At 47.2% G+C, this 24,434-nt stretch overlaps 1 protein-coding gene across 1 annotated transcript in view; it reads right to left on the bottom strand.

Moving 5' to 3' along the window:
• The window catches only part of LOC126534303 (protein-cysteine N-palmitoyltransferase Rasp-like), a 41,137-nt gene extending 17,148 nt beyond the window's left edge, over nucleotides 1-23,989 (bottom strand). The window contains exons 1-8 of the mRNA XM_050181576.2: nucleotides 23,855-23,989; nucleotides 12,248-12,339; nucleotides 11,135-11,202; nucleotides 9,126-9,236; nucleotides 6,366-6,560; nucleotides 3,907-4,140; nucleotides 3,088-3,203; nucleotides 15-221 (exon numbers count right to left, since the gene is read on the bottom strand). Of these exons, the coding sequence (XP_050037533.1) occupies nucleotides 15-221; nucleotides 3,088-3,203; nucleotides 3,907-4,140; nucleotides 6,366-6,560; nucleotides 9,126-9,236; nucleotides 11,135-11,202; nucleotides 12,248-12,339; nucleotides 23,855-23,964 (1,133 nt within the window). The 5' untranslated portion in view covers nucleotides 23,965-23,989. The remainder of the gene's footprint in view (nucleotides 1-14; nucleotides 222-3,087; nucleotides 3,204-3,906; nucleotides 4,141-6,365; nucleotides 6,561-9,125; nucleotides 9,237-11,134; nucleotides 11,203-12,247; nucleotides 12,340-23,854) is intronic.
• Nucleotides 23,990-24,434: the final 445 nt, after the last annotated feature.

The raw sequence follows: 24,434 nt of genomic DNA, 5'->3' as shown, positions 1-24,434 counted from the left end.
AAAGTCTCGCTTACCTCCAGAAACGCGAGCACCGGTGCAGCCTGGCTATGCAGGGTGCAGTTTCCGGGACCTCGATGCCTTCTGCTTTGGCCAGGGCACCGGCAAAGCCGTACGTAAATAGGTAGGACACGTAGTAACGAAATTCTAGAGATAGGCCGTAGCCTGCCAGGCTGGCGAGATCCAGTTTCTCCCCCATCCAGGCCAAGTTGGACATCGCCGAACTGCGAGGCCATATAAGGAAAAAGAAATTATTATGTATCTCGTGCTCGAGCTTTTTTTTTTGTTATCCGCTAGGCTATGCTCCTATACGTCCACCTTATATGTGACGCCTGTGGTTGAAAGGATGTTTCACATCTGCTGCCGTGGCCATGTGTGGCACTGGCAAACGATGCCAGGACTTGATCTAGTACACATGCAAAAATTAAAAAGATAATACATCAAGAAGTCGACGGGAAGACAGCTGCATCAGCAGCTCAATTGTAAAGGATCAAACGCTCAAACCAGATGATGTTTGCTGGGCTCCCACTTACGGCTCATCGCGCCCTCCTTATCTTCTAAAGGAAACTAACTGAGGTTCCCGCTTGTAGGGCAGTTTTTCTTTATTAGCGAGTGACAAAACCTTGGTCACAATTTTTCGTATCTTTTACCTACTGTCTATACGTAGGGTAGGGGCAAGGTATGTTTCGTATTGAAATGAGAAGAACCAATGCAGGTAATAAGGTTATAAACAGGAATAAGGTGCCTCAGAAAAGCTGACCAACGTTTCGATAGGAGGACCTATCTTCGTCAAAGGCGGCCTCGTCATCTTCGGCATGTTAGGTTTAAAGGGTTAGTGCAGTGACGTCACATGCGGTTGTTGTCAGTGGCGGCTGATTGTAAAGGGAAAGACTTCAAAGAGAATGAGCGCTGTCGCCTGACGTCTGTGACCATGGTTCCCAAGACGAGGGGACAAGAGCGGGAGAGTGGGAAGGTAGCGAGAAAAGAAAAGACAGAAAAGAAGAGAAAAAAGGGGGCACACCAATAAGGAAAAAAAGAAAGAAAGAACAACAAAATAAGACGAGGGGCATGGGAGGGTGTTGGGGAAGCGAGAGGTTAGGGAGCATTCAGGGGTGTCGTTGGCGGCTTGTTTTTGTGGCTTTAGAAGAGCCGGTCAGGCGGTCAGTGCGCGAGTAACAAAAAAGACCCAAAAACAAATCAGTTGAAAGAGTGACTTTAGTAGCGTAGCACCAATGCGTCGAGTAATCTCGAAGGAGTTAAGATTACGACAAGGAGTCTGGGGTGCAATGCATGGGGTAACTGGAAGGCAGCGGCAGGGTCTTTCAAGGGACTTTAGCCGCAGTAGCTCAACATAGGTGTCTTTACGGCGGTATACAGAAAGGCTGATACCCTGTGTGGCTGAGGCGCCGAAAAAGGTATACTGGCGTTTGGGACTTTGGAATGTGTTGGCGAGGGTGTTTCAAACAAATATATAATTAAAACAGAAAAAAAGGGGTGGGGAGAACTGAAACCGGAATAACAAACAGGAGGGTGACGTGCGCATAAACGGGCGCGGGCACGTGTACTTGGGAAAAGGGGGTCGTACAGTTGATATAAACATAAAAACATGAAAGAGTATATTAAATTGAGTAGTAGGCATGAACAAAATTTTCGAAATGGAGGTATAGGTGAGGTTAAAAATTGAGGTTATCTGGTGGCATAATGTGTTTTGTGCCTTGGTTGATGATAATAGAATTTCAGATTTAAGTTACCGCTTTTAGAAATTCTAAGTTGCTACGTGCCAAATTAATGCCCGTCGGGTGTAGGCAAATAAACTTGTGTATGAGGTGTGATTTCCTTTCAAGAAGTCAACGGAAATTTGTTTGTAGTATATAGAGCCATGCTTTGTCGAATATATGACCATGTTCATTGAAGTGGCTAGCTACTGCTTTAGGTAAATTGTGTTTTGTATCCGCACGGTGACCATTGAGTCTTGTGTGAATTTATTGTCCAGTCTCACCTATGTGTTGTTTACTACAACCGGTACATTATAGACAGTAGACTACGTTGCTTGATGTGCAGGTGAAACCCGAAGTTACCTTGTGTGAGTAATTCAACGCTTCACTTTTTACTGTACTAGTGAATTGAATATGTTTGCATGTAGAGCACTTGGGGCGGCCACAGGGACTGTTCTCAACTTCGTCTTCGTCCTTAGTTTGGCATTCACAAGAATATCTTTAAAGTTAGTGTTGCGTCTGTAGGCTACTCTGGGAGGGTCGGAAAAAATCTTATGAAGTTTCTGGTTGCTGGTGAGAATTGGGTAGTATTTACTGAGGATGTTATTTACGTTTGGGAGTGCGTTTGAGAATTTAGTAGTAAGAAGAGGCGTTGTTGTTCTTGTGGTCCTCGGGCGGGGCTTGAGGACCTCGGCTCGATCAAGTTTGGTTGAAACAGTGTAGGCTTTTTGAAGGTCACTGTTTGCGTGGTTCCTGTTTGATAGGGTTCCTTTAAGGTGATCGAGTCTCTCTATGTAGTCTTGGTTTTCAACGCAAATGCGACGTAGGCTTGCGGCTTTGTTTGCCTTTAAAGATGCCTTGTTTGCAATGTCTGGGATGGTGGCTCGTATATTCTAGGTACTGTTGTTTGTCGAAAGGTTTCCTATACAGCGTTGTCTTTAGCCCGCCATTGTCAATGTATATTGCTGTGTACACAAAGTTTATGCGCTCAGTTGAAGATTCTGATGTGAATTTTATTGTTGGTTGAAAAGAGTTTGGCAATGCTACATATTTTCTAGACTGTCTTGACCATGTCCCCATATTATAAATGTGTCGTCTATGTATCGTAGGTATGTGCGGGGCTTGTCAGTGCAGCGCGATTGGATCTGTTTCTAGAATCCTCATAAATATGTTCGCGTAGGTTGGTGCAAAAGGCCTACCCATGCTTGTACCATGTATCTCTAGGTAGTAACTCTACTCAAGTAATTCACGTAATGTACCTAGAGTGTTCAACACATTGGGCCTTCATATTGTCGAAATGCCTACTAGGAATTTCAAAACGACATTGGTCAGAGCTAAGAAATATAGTTAACTTTATTCCAACCCGTGCCCTTACCCGTAGAAGAAGTGGCTCATGAGTTCCATGAGGAGGTAGTGGGCCCCGGAATGAAGCAATCTCGCGATGGCAGCCGCAATCACCCGAGGCGTGCAGCTGGGTTTCGGCTTGTCCAACTGCGCAGAAGGGCACACGAATATTTCTCGCGAACAGACTGAGAGAATGTTCTCGCGACTAGGCCCGAGGTTGTTTGGAGAGTCGCTCCTAAAAGTGGGCGCTGTGTGGGAATCATGCGAGCTGTAAAAAAAACTTGGCAGACACTTAAGCTTGGTCTTGAAGAACAGAATGCGATAGCATTAAATTGCCCCTGACTGCCTCTCCTGCAGCTGCAGCTTTATACAACCGCAACTTTTACTGGTGGAAACACTTGCCGTGAGTGCTATGTACGAAGTCGATTATCTACTTGTTTTATTTTGATTGCATTAACGTGGACTACGCCTGCTGTCTGTTCTTTTTTGTCTCTCTGTGCATGCAGAAAAAAAGAATCTAGAGCGCGTCCCATAAAACCAAACGGGCATTTATACACATATTCCGCCCTAAAATGTCTGAACGGCGTTTCGAATCAAGGAAATCTAGAAAATACGCGTTAACTTTTATTGCTGGCCATGGAGAGTACGTTTGTACACAGGAAACAAGAAAACCAATTGTACTACACCAGGTATTACAGTTGTAGCTTAGTTACACAGTAATTTGTTATTTAGTAATTGGTGTGCTGATTCTATACATACGACAATTCTCCAGCATTTTTTCGTCCGGGAACGCTGCTTCGTCTAAATGTTTCCAAAACTATGCATCAATGTGCTTACAACTGTGACATACCTGGGTTATGTAGTCGTTGTACCTCTGTGGTGGCCCCAGGTAGACCATGGGCAGGTACAACAGGTAGCCCAGTGTCTTCCAGTATGGTGGAAATCTGCGCTGTCTGTCCCCGGCGATCCTCTCGCGCTCGGCTTGAACGTAGTCCACACTGAAGCTTAGGCCACGCAAGATGTTCCAATGGAAGGTGACGTAGGCGGCCATGTAGGGCATCAGGCCGTACCTGGAGTACATGTACTGGAGGACAAAAAGAAAGAAATCTTGCGATGGGGGCGGCACACTTTGTCATAACAATCACAAAGTCCTCTTTATCTTTGTGCTTTCAGAGTGCACGATTTGCTACGTCTTGTGGAGTCACCCTAGACAGCAAGTGTGTGAAAAGCTGAGCGCAGCGCAATAAAGCCCTTGCGCAGATGGCACGCGATAGGAACGCCATCCTCGACATTCTGCTGCAGAACTGCTCTTTGCGTTGCTGAGAACAGTAAATAACGTCTTTAGTTTTTTATGCCCGATGTTGTTCCGGAAGTCTCACCAATATCCAGGAACCTACATCCTCATGGAGCGACAAGTGTTGCGACCACCTTTACTGGGCTGCGCCCGACATCATCGCCAGCATGTAGGCTGTAGGAGAAATGAAGCACTGCATGGGATGCTTTTTACTTAGAGCACACTTATATAGCAATGATCAATTGCAGGACGCACTTTCACAGTCGTTATCATCCTCAGCCTAATTTATGTCCACTGCAGGACGAAAGCCTCTCTCTGCTATATTCAAATCCTGCGCCAACCGATTCAAGCTAGCGCCCGCGAATTTCCTAATTTCGTCGCCCCACCTAGTCTTCTGCCGTCCTCGACTACACTTCCCTTCCCTTGGCACGCATTTTTTAACCCCAATCGTCCACTGGTTAGCTAACCTATACGCATTACACGTCCTGCCCAGCTCCACATTTTTTCTCCTAATGTCAATTAGCATATCAGCGGCTATCCCCGTTTGCTCTCTGATCCAAACCGCTTTCTTTCTGTATCGTAACGTTATGCCTAGCATTCTTCGTTCCATCCCTCTTTTCGCGGTCGTCAACTTGTTCTGAAACTTCTTTGGTGGTCTCTCCAAGTTTCTGCCCCATATGTCAGCACCGGTAAAATGCACTGTTGTACGTCTTCCTTTTCGATGATAATGGTAAGCTTCCAGTACGGGGCTAATAATCTATGCGCTCTAACCCATTTTTATCCATCTGTAAATTTTTCTCTCATGATCAGGGTTCCCTGTGAGTAATTGACATAGGTAAACGTACTCCTTCACAGACTGTAGAGGCTGACTGGTGATCCTGAACTCTTGTTACCTTTCCCGGCTATTCATTATTATCTTTGTCGTCTGCATATTAATCTTCAACCCCACTCTTACACTCTCTCTGTTAAGGTCCGCAATCATTTCTTGTAACTCGTCTGCATTGTTGCCGAATAGAACAATGTCATCGGCAAACCGAAAGTTGTTGAATTATTCGCCGTCGATGTTTACTCCTAAGCCTTCCCAGTTCAATAACTTGAATACTTCTTCTAAGCACGCAGTGAATAGCATTGGAGAGACTGTGTCTCCCTGTCTGATCCCTTTCTTCATAGGTATCATCCTGCGTTTATTGAGTAGAAGTAACGTCGCTGTAGAACCTCTGTAGATATTTTCCAAAGTATTTACGTAAGCGTTCTGTACTCCTTGAGCCAACGTTTCGACAAGTGGACTTGTCTTCTTCAAGGCGACATTCAACATTCAACCTAGCAAGTTATGTAAACTTTTGCTGTTCTAAAATGGCCTAGTTACAGAAAAAATAAATTGCTTTAAAATGCTTTGGATTAAAAAATACTGGTTTATAAAGATACAAAATATAATATATACAAGAGATATGAGATATAAAATGAAAAATAATTGACCTTTATTTTATACAGTATTTTTCTACCGCTTTACTTTGCTATAGAGCAGATAAAGTTTTGAAAGAATATTTTACCCGCGTAATATTTGTGCTCTGGTAGGAATTTTCGAATATCTCACTTGAAGGTTATAACATTTCCCTGTCACTGGCTCGTTAGGTGTTTTTCTGTGAAATCTTGATTTCAGCATAAAACTACTCATGCGTGTTAGAAGTCATGGGCGGGCTCAACTTAACAATTAGATTGCTGCTCATATTACCAACTGTTTCTAATGTCTTTAAACATACTACATGGATGTTTTCCTTTCTTCTCAGATATTATGATTAGGTCTTGTATATTTGTATTTTTGGTAATCAAGGTTTCTCTCGATTTTAGTGTATCGTCCTCAGATACAATATTCGGATGGCGGGCATTTCAGTAGTAAACCTTTTCTTCTTGCAGTTAATAAACATCGACAATACATCGTAATTGTTGTACTGCATGAGACGAAAATACAAGAGTTACAAGGCTTATGCTGCAAACAGGGTAGTTGAGTGACTCACATCGAATGCATCGAAAGGAATGAAAAACTTTTGGAAGTGGATCAGAGCAGCAGCCACGTAGCAAAGCGCTGGGATGCGCAGTGTCGCCACGGCGTAGAACGCGGCATGTTGTCCCACGAACAGCAGAGCCACCTCCCAGCCGAAGGTGAAGGTGACGAACAGGAAGGAGTAGGCAGCGTAGAAGACGGAAACCAGCTGCGAGAAGGTTAGCGACGAGGCAGTGAGGAGGGGAATTAGGAGTTTACGTAGGAATGCTGGTTGGTCTTTCGGTCTTTTAGGATTTTTGGGTGCATATGCGACTTAAGTTAAACGAGGGAAAGATAGAATATGCATGTGATGAAGGTTACTGTTATATCCTAGACGGCGCACAGGACGGTGCAAAATTCGAAAAAAGATTAGAACCTGAAATGTTACTTAAAGCACCTGATGTGAGGAGCATTCCCATATAGGGGCTGCCAGGCTGCGGACATAGTTATGCAGTACCCCTGGCAACACGTTCAATTCAAAAGCCGCAGCGCGACAGAGACGGATACGAAGGAACACAATCCACGTGACAACGGCTAACAACTGGTTTTGTTTGCACTGAAACAGGCCTGTTTATGCGCGAAGGCTTGTCATGTGACGCCACGGTTATCACATATATAGTCACACGTGATCAACCGAAAAAAAGATACTGCAGATGATTAGTAACATATTGCTAAATCCATAAATACAGTAACAAGATATGTGCATTGAACTTAGTTTTCTATCGCCAGGTTTCTCAATGCTGAATGCTAAGGCGAAGTGACTACGCAGAAAAAAATAATAATGAAAACAGGGAACATGTGCACAGAACAACGTATCTACACTCTTGGCTTGAGCAGGCGTCTGTGTCGAAAACGCAAAAAAAAAAAAAATACATAGAAGGGGTGCAACATTTGCGACCTAAACAAAACCTTCAAGTAACTCGATCTGAACGTCATTAAAAGAATGGATGGCTCGCTCACGCAGTTCTCCACCCATCTTTTAATAAAGAAAGCTTCTACGATTCCTCACTCGGTCCCATCTCTTGCTTTCCTCATAAATTTAGTGTCGTAAAATATCGGCTTGCAGCCGCCCAGCTAGTAATGTTCAGCCAGAAAGTCATCTGTCCTATTACATACGTTAAGAGTACTACTCCCGGCCCGCTCGTTGAAACATCTCCCCATTTGGCCTATATACCGGCGACCTCAGCCCCGAAGGAATTGCATAAACAACATTTCATAAACATTTGCCATGTAGTGTCTCAATTTATTTCTGTGCTGAGTAGTGCATTGCGGTAACTTCTTTTTATTTGTCATTGGGCAAATTTTTCTACACTGTCAAGATCTGGAAGCATGGTCTGAAGGGGAAATGTAACTAGGATTGGTTTCAGAATTTTCACCTTAAAGAAAGGGAGACATTTTCTTCGACCTTAATGCACACATTTATATTATTCACGGCAAAGGAATAACGTTATATGCAAGCTAAATTTAGAAGTGATATGTTTGGCGACTCTGTTGTAGGAATAGGCATTGAAAAAGAATGAAGACTAAGAAAATGGCGAAGGGAGGTTGACTAAATGAGGAAGTGACTAATTCACTGAATTACTTACAGACTGAGGAATCTATTGAGTCATTCATCAACCAGAGTCAATAAAACGGTTGGTTGGTCATTCATTTATCGATTTGTTTGACTTGCAGTAGAAACCGAACGCACACACACGCACGCAGGGACATAACGTTTTGCCAAAGTCATAAGAAATATTGTGGATAACAGCCATGATGGGATTGGAGCACCGGCCAAGTAAATTTTCCCAAAAGTCATAATTCACCCCATGCTTTGGATAAATATCAGCCATAACGTTTCCCCTATTTTCAACAAATTCATTGTGGTGATTCAGTTGAGCCAGTACAGTGGGATAAACTATACGCTACTCGTAAAACACATCGATAATGGTCTGGAGAGCTGGAATAAGCAACTTACTACAAATGACGTAAATAGCCCAGAAGCCTCGAACTTTGCCATTCAAATCATTCATTCTCCGCAAAAACACTTGCTCGAACAAGGGGTCTCTTTTATTGCACCGAATACACTGGTGAAACATGATACGTGTCTTCTATTCCGCATAAAGTAGGGCGAAAACGAGTATTTCATACTTGTAAGGCTCATAATAAACACAACACTTTGAAGTTTCGCCACGCATAACACATACAGTAACCTGCATTACCACATTACCAGCGAATGCGAGCCAGACCTCAAGTACAGCTCTCTAAGACCACTAAGCCCAGTGCAGTATTGCTTTTTGAGACTTGCAGTACTAACAGGGCAAAAGTGGAGTCAAACAAGATGTCCCACTAGGCCATTATTGTCAGTAACGGTCTGTACAACAGTGTTCGTAAGTAACATGTTAGCGGTCCGGTAACATCAAATCTGGAACAACTTTTTGGACATATGCTTTCATCTTGCCCGTTAGGAAGCTACGTTTGACCAGATGCCTGCAATGCCGTGTGCTACAAGGTACTATCTAGTAATTACGAGTCACATCGTTGTTTGCGGTGACGCCATTTTTAGGTGGAGATGTGTTTAAGCGCTGTTTCAGTACTATATCTTCCTAGTATTGTGGTAAGTTTCAATGGGGCATTGCGGAAACCTCCCTGTTTCTTGGTTGGCCAAAACCTAAACACCTATGGTTACGTATCACTGAATTACCAAAAAGTTCACCTGCGTTGCAAACTGTGTTTGAAGTTTGTCAGTGCTTACCGACGGTGCGACGCAGGCTGTCACCCGACCTAGTACGGGATGCAGCAGATACCACATCCACGCATTGGCCATGACGTACTTTGTGGTCTGCCATTCCCAGTTGACAGCGTCCTACGGGGCCGGATAAAACATTGTTACTAAATATGAATTTTAATGAATAAGGAAACTTGTCATCTATCGGTTGAATAAAGGGAAAGTCAGACATCCACCCTCTATCTCTATCTCTACTTCTACATCCATCTATCGGTTATGGCGTAAACACACAGCACACATGCATTTAAAAATACATTCAATAGATATGCTTCTACACGGATGACCTAGAGGTTGCACTAATGTCTACATGGGTGTCCGTCAGACTCTCGCGGTGCCTGGCATTGCACACGTTCAGTTTAACAACTAAATACCGCACCACTTTATGTTCTTGCCAAATTGGTTATGGAGCTACGTATAGAAATGACTGCGTTTGCTTGACATCACTACTACCTGATCTGACTAATTTAATACCGCGGCAGCTATTGTTTGTCAAGGTAAGCGAATGAGTGATAATATTAGTAAACCTTATCTACGTAATGATCGGTAGGTCTTCACTGCTAAAAGGGCTGCGGGACAAAACTAGAATTATGCTATTTCGCTAGTTGGAAGCACATGTCGGCATAGCCACCTCAGACGCAAAGATGGCAACTTAGAACACAAGGTAACAGCGCTTGGCAAAAATTCGTCTCCGCAAGTATACTCCGGCACGGAAACCCAGTGTCGTCATCGGCATGAAGGCCTTGCACAGACTTCTATAGGCCAATCGCTGTTATACATGTCTAGACATAGAAAATAGTAGTATTTTCATGAAGTGCACATGGCTGACAGCAGATTTAGCTTTGAAGTTCGCTGGGAAATTTCTCTGAGAAACCAATAATCTTACTTTTTGCTTCAACAGTGACATCTATAGGTAACTGGCAGGGTGAGCTCGACGATAGTTTCAGACACTGAGGAGCTGCCATAATTGTAGTGAATTATCTCTATCGCCAAATGGCACTCGCACAGGCACTCGTGCAGTGAGCCTTTTTCGCGAGAGCTTGCATTTCCGCCGTTCTGTGGCGACAAGAATGCCACATGACCCGCCGCGGTTGCTTAGTGGCTATGGAGTTGGGCTGGTAAGCACTAGGTCGCGGGACTGAATCCAGGCCACGGCGGCCGCATTTCGATGGGGGCGAATTGCGAAAACACCCGTCTACTTGGACTTAGGTGCGCGTTGGCAAACCCCGGGTCGTCCAAATTTCCGGAGTCACTCACTACAGCGTCCTATAAATTTTTTGAAATTTAAGAATGCCACATGAAATGAGCAGACACATTTTGTTTTGCGCTCACGACGTTCGTTGAAGGACGATGACCTTTGCCAGGTCAGATATCTAAGGATGCTGCGAGCTATCGCCAGATAATGAGTGCGATGTGCCAAGCTTGTTAATCATGTATGCATCGTCTTCCACAAGCTGGGTTACCTGCACCATATTTTTTCAGGTTCCCTGTGGATCGAGGCTAGCACATGTTTAGAAGTAGATGCTTCGAGCAAGCACACACGCCACCCAGGAAAGATAGGCAGATTGTTTATCATATTAACGTACACAAAGGCTGTTTAATTTTCACTGTGCACGAATAATCCTTAATGAGGGGGGATCTCGTAGTGACTAGCAAGGGCGAACAGAATAAATAAAGTAGGAGACAGAAAGAAACAGCGTGAGCGATATTCACATGGCGCCATATGAGTTGCATGGAATTGAACATCACGGCATCAAACGCTGTACCAGCATGACAAGCCTGTTTAGTGTATTTCCATGGCTGTCTGCGGAAAAGAGCTAACAGGTATTTTCGAACACGAGCTACGCGCAGAATACGGCGCGCATGGTAAGTAAGAGATTGCAATACTTCAGCATGTATCTCGCGTATCTAATTGTCTACTTTTTGAATTCAGAATCGCTACCATAACGCCTAGTGTCATGGAGAAACAAATAACTTACCTGCTTTTGCTTAAGACCGAAAGGACTGTCGTTGAAGTAAGTCCAATGATGCTCCAGAAGAAAGTTTTCTAGGAAGCAGACATAATGGATAGGTCACCTTGAGCGGTTAGAAATGTCCACTGAATCTCTGGTTTTACACACAGCACTTTAGTGTGATGTAAGTTGAAATTTCTGCGACAATGAAGGATTATATTGTAGCACCTGCAGTAACGCCTGTTCCTTAGCTCGTGTAGCCGAACTTTGCAGTATCGAACCATAAGGTTTGAAATTTGCAGTTTTTAATATGACGCTTCAGATGAGAAACAGAACCGCACTTAACTTGTAAAAAATAAAAGCAAATGCATTCTTTCGGAGGGGGTGGGGAGGGGAGAAGGGTAGCGTGATATTTCTGCAATGCTTTGATGCTATAGTCGTCGTTTTTGATGCTAAGCATGCCGCCCGCTTCTTTACGCAGACAACAACTGCCACTTCACTCAGAGCCCGACTTGAATACGCCATTGTATTATGATATGTGCCGTACTTGCCCGTGCCGTACCCCTCTCACTGCCATTCTTCCCTTGACAAGCATCGCACTTATACTTCGTCATCGTGATATTTCTGTATCAACGTCGCACAGTGCGCGACCCAGCACCGTCGGCTTGGGAATGATGCAGTGCATAAACAGAGCGAGGGCATGAGAAAAAGGTTTCGTGCTGGGCGGTGTATAAATATAATCATTGCATCATGGCACACGTACCCCTTCCCTCCCACACCTCCTCTCCGTGTCCGCCTGTGGTAGTGAGGCGATAAACATAGCGACCGACCAACCCACGCCGAAATGCAAGAAGGTATTTGACTACGGTGAAGCGTAAGATAGACGGGACCAAAGGAACAGGAGACAGACGGGAAGGACGGGACAAACGGGTCTCGTCTTGCTTTTGTGCCATCTATTGTGCTTCACCGTTTCCAAATACGTATCACCTTTTGGCCCGAAATTCTATTCTTTCTAAAGTACAGGAAGGCAGGCAAAAAAAAAAGGTTGGTTTTGAAATTTACCAAGGACGCTCTTTCGCGCCTTATCAAGGGTGCAAGTGATGCAAAGGTAAACGAAAAGTCTCCAAGTAATTGACTTACTCTGTTCGGTGGTCGCGAACCGCCAGAGGACATAAGCGAAAGCAGTGTAAGAAAGTACCCAGTGGTAGACTTTTCCCGGAGTCCACCTCCATCTTGAAAGTGGAAAATTAAGTTTTGATGTTGTCGTTACGTCGCATATACGCCACAACACTTGCAATGCGAATGAAGGCACATACAGGCACCTACACGCACAAGAACAAAGCAAAACTCATGAATGCACATATTTACGCACGCAGAAACACCCTCATGCATACACAACGAATCATACGAACACCAAACACAGAAGCACGCAGACAAACACAGTCACACTTGCCCTCGTTATGCTCTCATGCCTTCGTTATATTTATGTAATGCACTGTTCCCAAGCTGCCGGTGGTTTGTCGCACGGTAGCTTGGGCAAGGTGATATTCCAGCGGCCCCAATGTCTCCGGTTCCTTTTTGCTTCTCTTGTTCCTTTCACTCATTGTCAGTTGCGGTAATTCAAGAAAATACTAACAGACAGGCACACATATAAGCTCACACACACGCAAAAGCATACGCGCCGATGTAAAAGCACGTGCCTGAAAATAGACACAAATACAGGCCTCAAGACAGAATCACGGGCCCACACGGAAACATACAACCCGCTCACGTGTACGCACACACAAATACGCGCACACATAGACAGATGTACGAGGAGCAGAAGATTTTATTGAAGAGAAGAGAGGTGAGGTCAGCAGGGAGAGCATGTCTCTATCCTGTTGGTGCTCATTTATGTAAGGGGTGAGACAGAACGCGAGAGGCAGATGTCATGTGATTATGCTATATGGCAATGAGCTAATGTATACACGCTGTTCGTTCAAAACGTGGATGTGTACTATGGACGCACTGAGCTCCACACATAGAAAGACACAACAGGTGCAGAAGCATGCGCAGGCGCTGCAACACTGCCACACCCGTGCGGATGCACGCATTACAAACGTATATGCAGAGAGGGACACAGCCCACACAGGAGCCCTAACACGCGCATGCACTCTGGCACAACAACGCAGGAACGCGCGACCACTGATAAATACACCCACTCGCACTAAACACGCGAGCACGCCCACATGCTCTCGCAGATGTAACACTCACTACAGGAGCAAACATACACGCACATATAAGCGGGGCCTCGCAGAAAGCGGAACGACACCCGACTCGTATGTTAGGTCTCTTAAATTAGGCTGAACCTTCTGTACCAGTTCAAAGAGTGCACTACTTTTGTCCTTGTGTTGATAGTGCATCGGGTGGCACCTACACCGCGCTTTTGGATTTTAGCTGGTGCGAGACCGTTTCAGCGTGATTTCACGGTTCAAGTGCTCTCGGTACTCTGGAAGTGCAGATGCGTACGAGCTCTCGGTATAGCAGACGACGTGGCGCAGCGTAAGGTGATTCATGGTTCGCGGACGTAAATGTAATCGTCTTTGGTTACGACAGCAAAACATGGAGAAGGCGGCAGACGAAAATTCAAGACGATGAGATAAACGAGAACAAGGCAAAAGCAGGAGCCAACGTTTCGACAAGTGGACTTGTCTTTCTCAAGGCAACATGTGCTTTCCTCGGTACACTATATGTAGATAGGGCTCTTTTAAAGGGGAGGAGGGGTAAGGCGCGTGGGTGAGGCAACGATCGAGGGTGTGTTAGCGACGAGAATGTAGAACTGAAAAGAAAGGTGTGCTATTCAACGTCGGTAGTAGAATGGGAGGTAGCTCAGTGTGTCAGCCGGTTGACGTGTCACCGGATCGCTCCACGGCTCGGAGTTTCACACCCGGGCTAGTGCTAAGCAGCACTTCCTCCCACGATGAAGGCGAGGAAGAGGACAGCAGATCGGGGGGCAGGGGGGTCCTCCTCACAGTCCAAGAGGATGGGACTGAGCGTAGCTAGCTCGCCGCACAGGTGCCAGTACGGACTTACTCTGCCTGGGTTAATGTACGAGCATACGTAGGGGTTCGGGTATGAATGTGTCTGTAACCTGCGCCAGGTGATCTCCTGATGCTTGTTTGGTTTAATTATTTATTTATTTATTTTACCCTCAGGGCAAAGCATTACGGAGGGTAGTGGGCAATGCATAATAACACTGAAAATACAAACAACAGCAGAGAACAATACATTACCCAAACATAGATAAGTTAGAATAAGAGATCAACACAATATATCATTCAATAGAAGCGGTAACAGCAATCCGAAACAATACAGGGTCAAGAATTGTGGCAATTTAGGAAAGAAGGTGGTTCCAGTCATACGACGTGCGAGGAATAAAAGAATCCGAGAATGTTTTAGTTTTGCATGTAGGAAGGCCTTCCTTGTGTACGTGATCTGTGCGGCGTGAAAGATATGGAGGGGGAAGAAGTAAGTCGTAGCAAATAGACTAATGATGAAATATTTTTGTGAAAAAGGCACAGGCGTGAAATTTTTCCTCGTGATGCAAATGAAGTTAGGCCCAGGGTAGTCTTCCTAGTGGTTACGATTGATGTACGCCGAAAGTCAGAGAGGATAAACCACGCTGATTTCTGTTGTACCATCTTCAGTAAGTCGATCAAACCCTTAACACCAGGGTCCCAGATTGATGAAGCATATTCTAGTTGTGAACGTACGAGTGTGGTGTAGAGTAGAAGTTTGATGCTAGTTGGGACTGCTTGAAAGTTACGTCTCAGATATCCGAGCATGCGATTAGCTTTGTTAGCGATGTGCTCAATGTGCACATGCCAGCTAAAGTTAGATGTAATATGAAGCCCGAGGTACTTATATCTTGTAACAGGACCAAGTAACACACCATTAAGAGTATATACGGGCAATTCACTATTAACACGAGAGATGCGCATAAGTTTGCACTTTTAAGCATTTAAAGTCATATTCAAAGTTTTGCACCATGTTGAGATAGCGTTAAAGTCAGACTGAATTATGTGCTTGTCCCTATCGTTTGTTATTTCCCGAAAAAGGACGCAGTCATCGGCAAAAAGATCTACAGAAGAAGAAAGGTTACTGGGTAAGTCGTTGATAAATATAAGAAATAGCAGGGGCCCCAAGGCGGAGGGCCTTGGGGCACACCGGAAAGAACAGGGTGAACGGTGGAATTAACATTGTTGACGGCAACAAATTGCTGACGATGGGTAAGGAAATCTTCAAGCCATTTTAGAATGTTAGTGTCTAATCCTACCATGCGCAGTTTTAGTAACAAAGATGCAGGTGATAAGTTATTATGCGAGTGGGTATGAAACGGCTGGTGAACTCTAAGATTTTCTTCTTGAATAAGCGCCAGTTTGCGTTCACCGATCGCGAGTCGAATTCGTCGAAAAAGCTGGCCAGGAAAGAGCCTAGTTCATTATTAACTTTGTTGAAATCAGCGCGATGATACATGTGTATTATTTTAGTGTGACTAGCAGATCTTCGTATGCGAATGTTCACGGAAGAATGTAGCGTTGAATGGTCGCTTAACTCGGGCATGTAGGCTATTTCTGAGCACAGTGCTGGGCATGTTGTTAGTACGTGGTCTAATGTACTTGTAACTTCAGTAATTCTTGTAGGCTGAGTAACTATTTGCGTAAGATTAAACAGTGAGCATAAATTAGTGAATTCCTTGCATAGCGCCAAAGAGGAGGATGGTTGCACCGAGGACCAATCGAGGCTCCGGAAAGTTAAAATAACCAATAGAAAGATATATGACGAAGGGTAACGCATTACTATGAAATTAATGGTATCATGAAGCTCTGCAACAAATGTAGGAGAGGCATTAGGCGGTCGATAGCATGCGCCTAGGATTATCTTGCGGTAGCCTAGTTGAAGAGATACCCATATAATTTTGATGCTTGACGTTATGTGAAGAGAATATGTCTATTTTTTTTACTGACTGCTATTAGTACGCCACCACCTTGCCTATCTTTCCTGCCACAACGATAGAAGTGGAACTGATTTGATGAATTGAATATCTCAGAATCACGTATGTATACATGCAGCCAAGTTTCAGTTAGGACGGCGATGTCAGCGGAGCACGCACTTATGGCAGAGTAGAGTTCAGCACGTCTTTCGATGACACTTCGGATATTAGTAAATAAAACTGATGTTCGAGCTGCGCTTAAACAACGGTACTGCCCCTCGGTAACCGTTAGGCAGATTCACAAGAGCTAAATGTAGCGGGGATAGACGAAGGCGCGCGCTGGGTTACCGGGGTGCGTCCTGCGGTAACCTCAAATGTTTTATCGTTTAAAGGGTCGTACGTGTAGGATCTGTCGTTCACGACCAACTTATTGTGGTTTAGCTTAAAAGATGGGGAGCCGGGGAGTGATTTGGCGAAGCCAATAAGTTTTTTGTGTGCTTAGCGTGTGGCAAACGAGTAATCTTCTGTCACTTGAAGTCTTCTTCTTTGATGTCCTTTTTACACTTCATAATTTTTTCTCTTTTGAAGTTGTGGAACTTCACAAGCACCGGACGGCATCCAGAATCAGAATACCGCCCTAATCGATGAGCCCTATCGATGTCATTCGGCGAGAGTTCGGGGTCAACGTATTTTGACAGGACGTTTAGAAGTTTTTCCGTTACATCCCTTGTTTCATGGTCATTCTCATCGGCGATACCATGAAAAACTAAATTATTTCTACGACTCTGGTCTTCTAATTCATGAATTCGTGCCTGCAGCAGTTGATTTTGTTTGCGAATGTCAAGAGCAGTGCATTCGAGATCCTGCTTTACTTCGGTTATTCTTTTTTCTCAAGTTAATTCTCAAGTTTACTTTCTGGTGCGGGCCTAGTGTGTAGTGTAAGACGGTAGTGTAGGGTTATGTGATGACATGAGTGCAGGAGTTCGTTTAAGGTCTCCGGTTCCGGCAGGCCCCCCGCTCGACTGACGAATCCTCGAGCATTTTGGTGGGCCACTTCGTTCCCTGGATTCCCCGCGTGAGCCGGCACCCATATAAACTGTATTAAGCATGGTTCTTCACTGTTGTATAGTGACTGTAGCATCTTTAGTGTGGTGTGTGCCACTATTCCTTGCGCACAGTTTGTTATGGCGATTTTGGAGTCGCTTATAACTATACAGGCGTCTATTGAGGCCGCGCCCAACGCAATGGCGGCTCCTTCTGCTTCGATGGGGGTGGCAGCGCGTAGGAAGCTCGAAGCCGTCTGTTCCTTGAGCCCTCGACCTTGAACGGCGAAAACGGCGTAGGTGTAGGGTCGATCTGAGTTCTGGGCTGCGTCGACGTACGCCATGGCGGAGTAGGTCCCGTACGTTTTATGTAGGGCCGGTGAGTGTGTTTTTGGGTAGCGGTTTGATGAAGAATATGCCCATTATGTGTGATGGTATGGCGGCGGTGTCACTGCTAGTCGTGGACGTTCTGAGGCTCATTCGAGCGAGGATCCAGGAGCTGGTTTTGCTACCTTGGAGACGGTGAACCTGTGATGTGTGGTGTGTTTCAATGAGTTCTTCGATGATGTTGTAAACTCCCAGTTGAAGAAGTTTTTCGGTGGACGTGTGTCTTGGCAAGCCGCAGGCTACCTTACACGGTGTCGCACAATGCAGTCGATGTGAGCTCGTTCTGTCTTCTGTAACTGTAGGTATGGTAGGGCATAGGTGACATGCTTGACGACAAAGGCCTGGATGAGTTATAGCAGGTCTTTCTCCTTCATACCTTGCTTACGCACTCTCACTCTGTTTAGCAGTCTAGTGGTATGGTTCCACGTGATGTGGAGCCGGTAGATGATGCGGTTCGACCGGTTCTGCTGTAGTAGCATGCCCGGTACTCACATGTGCTAGACGTGGGGGACTGGCTTCCGGTTAACGCGCACCGTGATGTGAGGTGGGGGTGACTTGTGCTTGCTCCGGTCGGTTAGCCAGATCAGGAGGAGCTCCGACTTGTGCTGAGAGCACCGTAGTCCCTCTGCCTTCACGTGTTGCATGACGATGTCAGTTGCGTGTTGGAGCGTTTCTTCAACTGTGCCGTCCGACCCTTCACACGTCCAGAGCGTGATGTCGTTATCGTATAATGTGTGTCTGAGTCCTGGGACTTCATTCCGTTTCGGAGGTAGGGTGCGCATTGATAGGTATAATAGGAATAGTGACAAGACTGCTCCCTGCGGTGTGCCTCTATTCCCGAGCCGGATTGCAGGTGAGCGCAAGTCCTCGACCGCAAGCTCGACTGCCCTGCCTGTGATGAATGACTTGATATAGTTGTAGGTTCGTTCGTCGGGTTGTAAGTCGGCTAAGCTGTTGAGCACGGCAGCGTGGAGCACGTTGTAACAAGTTTTATGGACGTCAAGACTAAGTAGAGCTGTCGTGCTCGAACCACTGTCTGGATGCAAGAAGTCGTGATATAATTGAAGCAGAACGTCTTGGGTAGACAAGTGTGCCCGAAAACCGAGCATCGTGGGTGGTGGGAGTTCGTGTTCATCTGCAAAGGTCTGCAAGCAGCAGAGTAATACATGCTTCATGAGCTTGCCTCGTCGGAAGGTGAGCGAAACGGGGCGAAGATTCTGTAGGTTCAGTTTCTTGACCGGTTTTAGTATGAATGTTACCGGAGCGTGTTCCCACTCAGGAGGTAAACGGCCGGAGCGCCAACACTCGTTCATGTATCCGGTTACTGCTCACAGTGAATTCGGGTCGAGGTTATGCAGCGCCTTGTTCGTAACCCCGTCGGCGCTCGGAGATGACGTCGTGCGCAGCTTGTGCAGAGCAGCGCAGACCTCTGCCTCCAAAATGTCAGCATCCAGCTGTTCATCGGGAGCTACGACGTAGTGTGGCATGTGTGCGTCGCTCTGTTTCAAGGTGTTAATGTACCGGCTGGCGAGCTCCGCAAGCAGCTCCGCGTCGGTGCCTGGGTATTGGGATATTACTCGCGTGAGCTTCTTGCGTGCCACCGACATGGTGTTTCCAGGATCCAGCAGGTGTCGCAGCAGGTGTCGCAGCAGGTGTATTGTCTTCTTGCAGCCCAGCTGGCCGTTGAGAGTTTTGCAGATCTGGCTCCACTGCTGACGTTCCAGTGTAGAGGTGTGAGCCTCTATCTCCCGTACGAGCTTCGATGTGCGCCGTCGCACCTTGTTCTTGTGACGTTGGCGCTTCCACTTGTGCGTGAGGCTTTCGCGCGCTTTCCACATGTGCAGGAGGCGGAAATCCGTCGATGGCTGCTATTGAGGCATCACCATTTCATACGTCGTGGAGGTCAGATCGGGGCTCAGGGACCTGATTCATTCGTTGAGATCCGATGTGGAATCGGATGCCGTTTCTTCCCGTAGTTGGCGGAATTTATCCCACTTCGTAATGCGGGCAATGGTCGTCTTCGCCGTGCTGACGGCCGATTCAAAAGTCAGTGACAAAATGTAATGATCGCTACAGCCAGCGTGGCCTTCCAGGCCACACTGCCGGTATGTTCTTGAAAAAGAGAGATGTCTGGCGGGGTGTTTGTACGCACACTGTTGCCGACCCGTATTGGTTGTTGTGGGTCGTTCAGGATAGTAAGACCTCGATTTTGTGTGGCCTCCCATAACCAGGCGCCCTTGTGGTCGGGTTTTGGGTAATCTCACTGCGTGTGTTTGGCGTTGAAGTTGCCCAAAATCAGTAGTTGTGCTCCTTTGGCCAGCAGGGACGCTTTGCGGAGGACTAGTGGAATGTCAGTTCACTTGACTCGTGGTGGGATGTAAAGGCTGAGGACGACGAGGGGGCTGTCTACCCTTCTCCTCGGCAGTATTTCAAGGCGTGTATGTTGAATGTCTGTGCCTTCCATTTCGTGTTGTGTGACTGTAAGGTTGCGGTATGCAAGGATGGCCGTGTTGTGGTGAGGCCTGTCAGCCGGTACTAGCTCATTGTATGGAGTGTAACCTGGTTGTTTTACTTGAGTGTTCATCTCTTGGAGAGCTATGATGTCTGGTGTGTCTTGTGTGTTTTGTTGGATGTGAAGCTCTAAGTGCCCCCGCTTAGTGTGGTAGCTACAGTTCCACTGCCATACTGTAAGAGCTGCTCGTCAGTGTCGAGGACTGCCTGGCGGGCAGGCGTGGGTTTGTGACTGGTTTCTTACAGATTTCCTCCAGGATGTAGTTTTGGCGGGTGTCCGTTCTTTCTTGTAGTTCGGCGAGTTGTGCAGTGTGTTTGGCTTGTGTTGCCTCCTGAGAGCTCTTGAGTGCGTTGTATGTCTTTACCGTGTCCACGCGGAACGCGTGAAATTCGTGAAGATGTGTGTTTATTAGTTGATCGATCGCGTTAAACGCACCTCCGGCTTAGTTTCTAGAGCGGAGATGGCCGCCGTTACGGTTGTGGCAATGTCTGCTTAGCTATCGAGCTAGGCAGTGGATATGGCTGTTTTGCGTTAGTTTGAGATCTGCGACTGTGGTGCCGCGTTAGTAGAGGCGAGGGAGGATTCCCGTGTTCGTGACTCGGGTGTGGATGTCGGGGTGGATGGGTGCGAGGCGAGGGCCCTGTCTATCTTTGCTTCAAGAGATTGGATATAGCTAGTTAATTTAGCTATCTGGGACTGCTGAGCGGAGATTTGGGCTTGCTGAGCCGAAATCTGGGCTCTCAAGGCAGTATTCTTCTTGGCCGTCTCCTTCACCTGTGAGCTGGATGCTAGCGACGCTGGGTGTTCCTAGTGCTAGGCCACCATCTTGGCTGGATCTCAGGGATCTAGGCTGGACGACCGGTGCCGGCTTGCCGAGTGGGATTGTTGGGTTTAGCGAGATCTCGGGCTGCGGGTCCTGGACCGGGACCTGCTGGCTCGGCGTTGAGGTTGGCCGTTGGAGTCTAGCGGCGGGAATGACGTCGACCGGGCTCAGCGGGGCGGGAAACGGCCACTGGAGGTGCCGCGGCGGGTCGCGCTGCTCCGGGTAGCCCGGGAAGTTTCTTGCGCTTGCTTCGTTTGTGAGGTGCGCGTCGTCGTCTTGCCGAAGCGGTATTTGCAGTTTGAACTGCTGGTGCTGTGTGCCCCAGCGAAGACGATGCAGCGTGGCGCGAATGTTGGAGTTTCGCCCTCCTTTGGGTAGGGGATGCTTTCCGTCATAAAGGCGGCATTATTGCTTACGTAGGAAGGGACAGACGTCCGTTCGATGGCCGACCTCGAGGCAGTTGTAGCATGACTCCACGCAGTTGTAGCAAGGGTAGAGTCTGATGTCGGTGCCGGGATAGAATATACACTTCGCGAGGTCCTTACTTCGGAGGTGCCCTGTCTGGCCCATGCGTCTGCCGCTCACAACAGGCACGCCGGGGTTGCTGGCTTGAAGGTGTGCCAATATCTCTTCGGCAGCGAAATCGTCGAACGCGGGAAACATGATGCTTCGCACGGCGTGGTCCGGAGGAGGAGCGTACACGTGGAGTTCGACGGTGCGGGTGCCAATGCTGATGGATTTGATGCAGAGGTAGGCTTGGGCACTCTGAGAGTCGACGACGCTCTGCGTGAAAGTGTTGCTGGTGGGGTGAGTCCGTAGGCGATCCCGGTTCGCTGGTGGTTGATCGGGCAAAGATGCTGCCTTCAGCACGGCGTCGTGTAGCTTCCACGGTGGCACCTTCATGAGATCGATGGGTGACAGCGGGCGTCCCACGATGAGGATGGCGTCCGCCGGCATTCCAGAGAGCGGTGCCCGCCTGCGTTTTGGTGGCGGGCGCGGCTTGGGGTTCGATGTGCTCCGGCCGTTGCCACAGGAGCTCGCTCCCATAGCACTCAGGCTGGGAACTTCCTTGCCTTGAGTCTTGAGCTCGCGGCGTCGTGGTTCTTGAGCGATGTAGCCAGGTGACTTCCAGGAGTCGTCCGACCATTCTTCCTTGGAAATAAGTTGTCCTTTGACCACGTACTTCATGTCGGTGGGCGAGCGGAGCACGTCGAAGGAGCAGTTGCTGCGGCGTGGAGCCTACTGGGAGCCGTGCTCGCGCTAAGCCCATTACGCTCAGTGTGGCAAGCGGCGTGATCCAGGAAACTAAAAACTGAATCTCCCTAGGTTTAACGTAGAGGGTGGCGTCTGCAGGTTTCTGCTACCTTCCCGCACCCACTCGTGCAGGAATAATTGAAGTCGGTGACGTTGGTGCGGCGAAAATACCGAAAATTGCAGGAGCCGACGTGCAGTGCGACCGTCCTCTCCGAGCGCTCGCAGCGTCTCCTTGATCGGTAACATTTCTGTAGTAGCAAGTTGCAAGAAGTTGAGCGCTTTAGCGAAGGCGTATGATTAGGTAGCCAATTCGTCACAAGAATGCGGATCACACTGTGGGGCATCTTGACGCCGCCAGTCGTGTTGCGAGATGAGGGAAGTGCTGGCATGAATGAATTTGGCTCTCTATTGTTCGTCGACACCAGTGCAACACGGGCACTTTCGATCGGGATCAAGCCCGATACAGATAAAAATATTCGGTCGTCATCAAGAATGCCAGCAGTTGCACGGTCCAACAATCGGGATCGAGCTGGTTGAGCTCACTCGGCATGACAGCACAGGGGACAGCCTACGGTCACGACCTACGAAGTCCGGATCATGAAAAATCGTGGTAGAAAGTGGTCGTGTAGAAGCGCCCACTCTGTGTTGGCCTAGACAGCACTCCAAAGTGCTTGAGTAGCAGGGGTATTAACTCGGGTTTCGACAGCTAAAGGTTTCGACAAACAACAGTCATGTAGCCCGATGCGATCTTATATCTTGGTAATTATGACAAGGCTTTCCACGCGAGCTTCTTCACGATTTTTCTATTCATTCACGAATTCTTCGCCTCTTTCTTCTTGTTTTCGTTTTTAACACGCAGTCATATTGCACATCACGTCACTCGCTGCACCTGCGCAAAGCTGCCTGCTCCGGCCGACGCTCAACCCGGCACTCAGCGGAGGCTACGAGCCCCAGTGTCCCCCTTTTATAATGGACACCAGTTGCATGGGAGATCCCCGTCGACTGACTGCGCGACAAGGATAAATATTTCGCACGCAATAACGTTAAATAAATGGGCGTGCGAAAATGAACAAGAGCGACTTACCTGACTGCCATCAACAGCAGTATAGTGCATAAGTGTCTCCTCTTTTCTTTTTTTTTTGAACTACCTGCCCCGGAAATACGCAGAATTTCCCGAGGAAGGCGTCGGCCCTTCGTGTTTTCGAGGCTGTTGTGCCACTGAAGGACATGCGTGTGCGCACAAGTGCATGGGAGCGAAAACCTCGGCAGCCCGTATTCCCGGACGCAACGTACGTATACGCGACCTCGCTACCTGGTGACGCCATTTTAGTTGTTTCCACGAACGGAGCAGCTCAGTTGCGTCCGTAGCGCCACCTAACACACGTTGGGAAGTATATACCTATTATTGTGAGGTCCAAAAGAAAAAGAAAAACATAGCCTCTCTTTAGCTATAATGCGCATTAGTCGAAAAGGCCTTACTGCCTGGCGGCAAGTGGATGAACTCGTACATGGCTACGCTTTCCTCCTCGATTTGCGAAGGCCGTGGAGTCCGTAGCTTCCGCTCTACGACTGCATTTGCAAGACATGAACTCGAGGCGCTGAGCCGCGCTCTCTGCAGGGAAACAGAAACAGCGCCTCCCTTTCCTCTGTGCAAACTCTCCCTGTGCAACCTCTCCCTCTAAACAGGTGCGCTAGTCTCGATGACTATAGCTTAAAGAATGCGAACAAATCGAAGAGACCTGTTGCCAGTTATTACCTGTGATGTCCAGTTTCCTGCATGTGCGACGATTCCTTCGTGTCATTAATCTTTTCATCAGCCGGAACTGCCGTGTGCATTTCTAGCGTCGCGGCTGGAACCTCTCTCATAGGTTGCACTTTTTTTTCTCAAGCGCGTCTCACAACTGTACCGAGACACGGCGTCAGACACGAAGGTATCTGATTACTCATATACGTCAGAGAGTGAGGGAAGTGAACAATGAGCGGAAGAATGAAAAGAAAGATCAATTACAACGAGCAAAAGAAACTGGCTTTGACTTTGCAAAAGGCAGAAGCACCGGGGTCGAATTCACAACGCTTTTCCTTGGTAAGTGCTGTTTGCCATTGAGCAGGCACCTTTACCAATGATATGTCAAACATGAAGATTCGCATAGTTTCTTTTCTACGAACACTTCTGGCTTCTAGCGTAACAGATACATGTGAAAATGGGCTCCGTTCTGAAAACTTTTTCTTTGCAAAACGATGGAGGCAAATAAGTGCGTGATATTGAACAGCATTGTTTCTTCCGGTTTCTTTACCCTGTCTTGGAGCTCTGAAACAAGTAAAAGCCTAAGAGGCGA

Source organism: Dermacentor andersoni, chromosome 7 (assembly GCF_023375885.2).
Source record: "Dermacentor andersoni chromosome 7, qqDerAnde1_hic_scaffold, whole genome shotgun sequence".
NCBI lineage: Eukaryota > Metazoa > Arthropoda > Arachnida > Ixodida > Ixodidae > Dermacentor > Dermacentor andersoni.
Note: the sequence above shows the minus strand (reverse complement) of the source record. Positions and strands in the feature narration are given on the sequence as shown.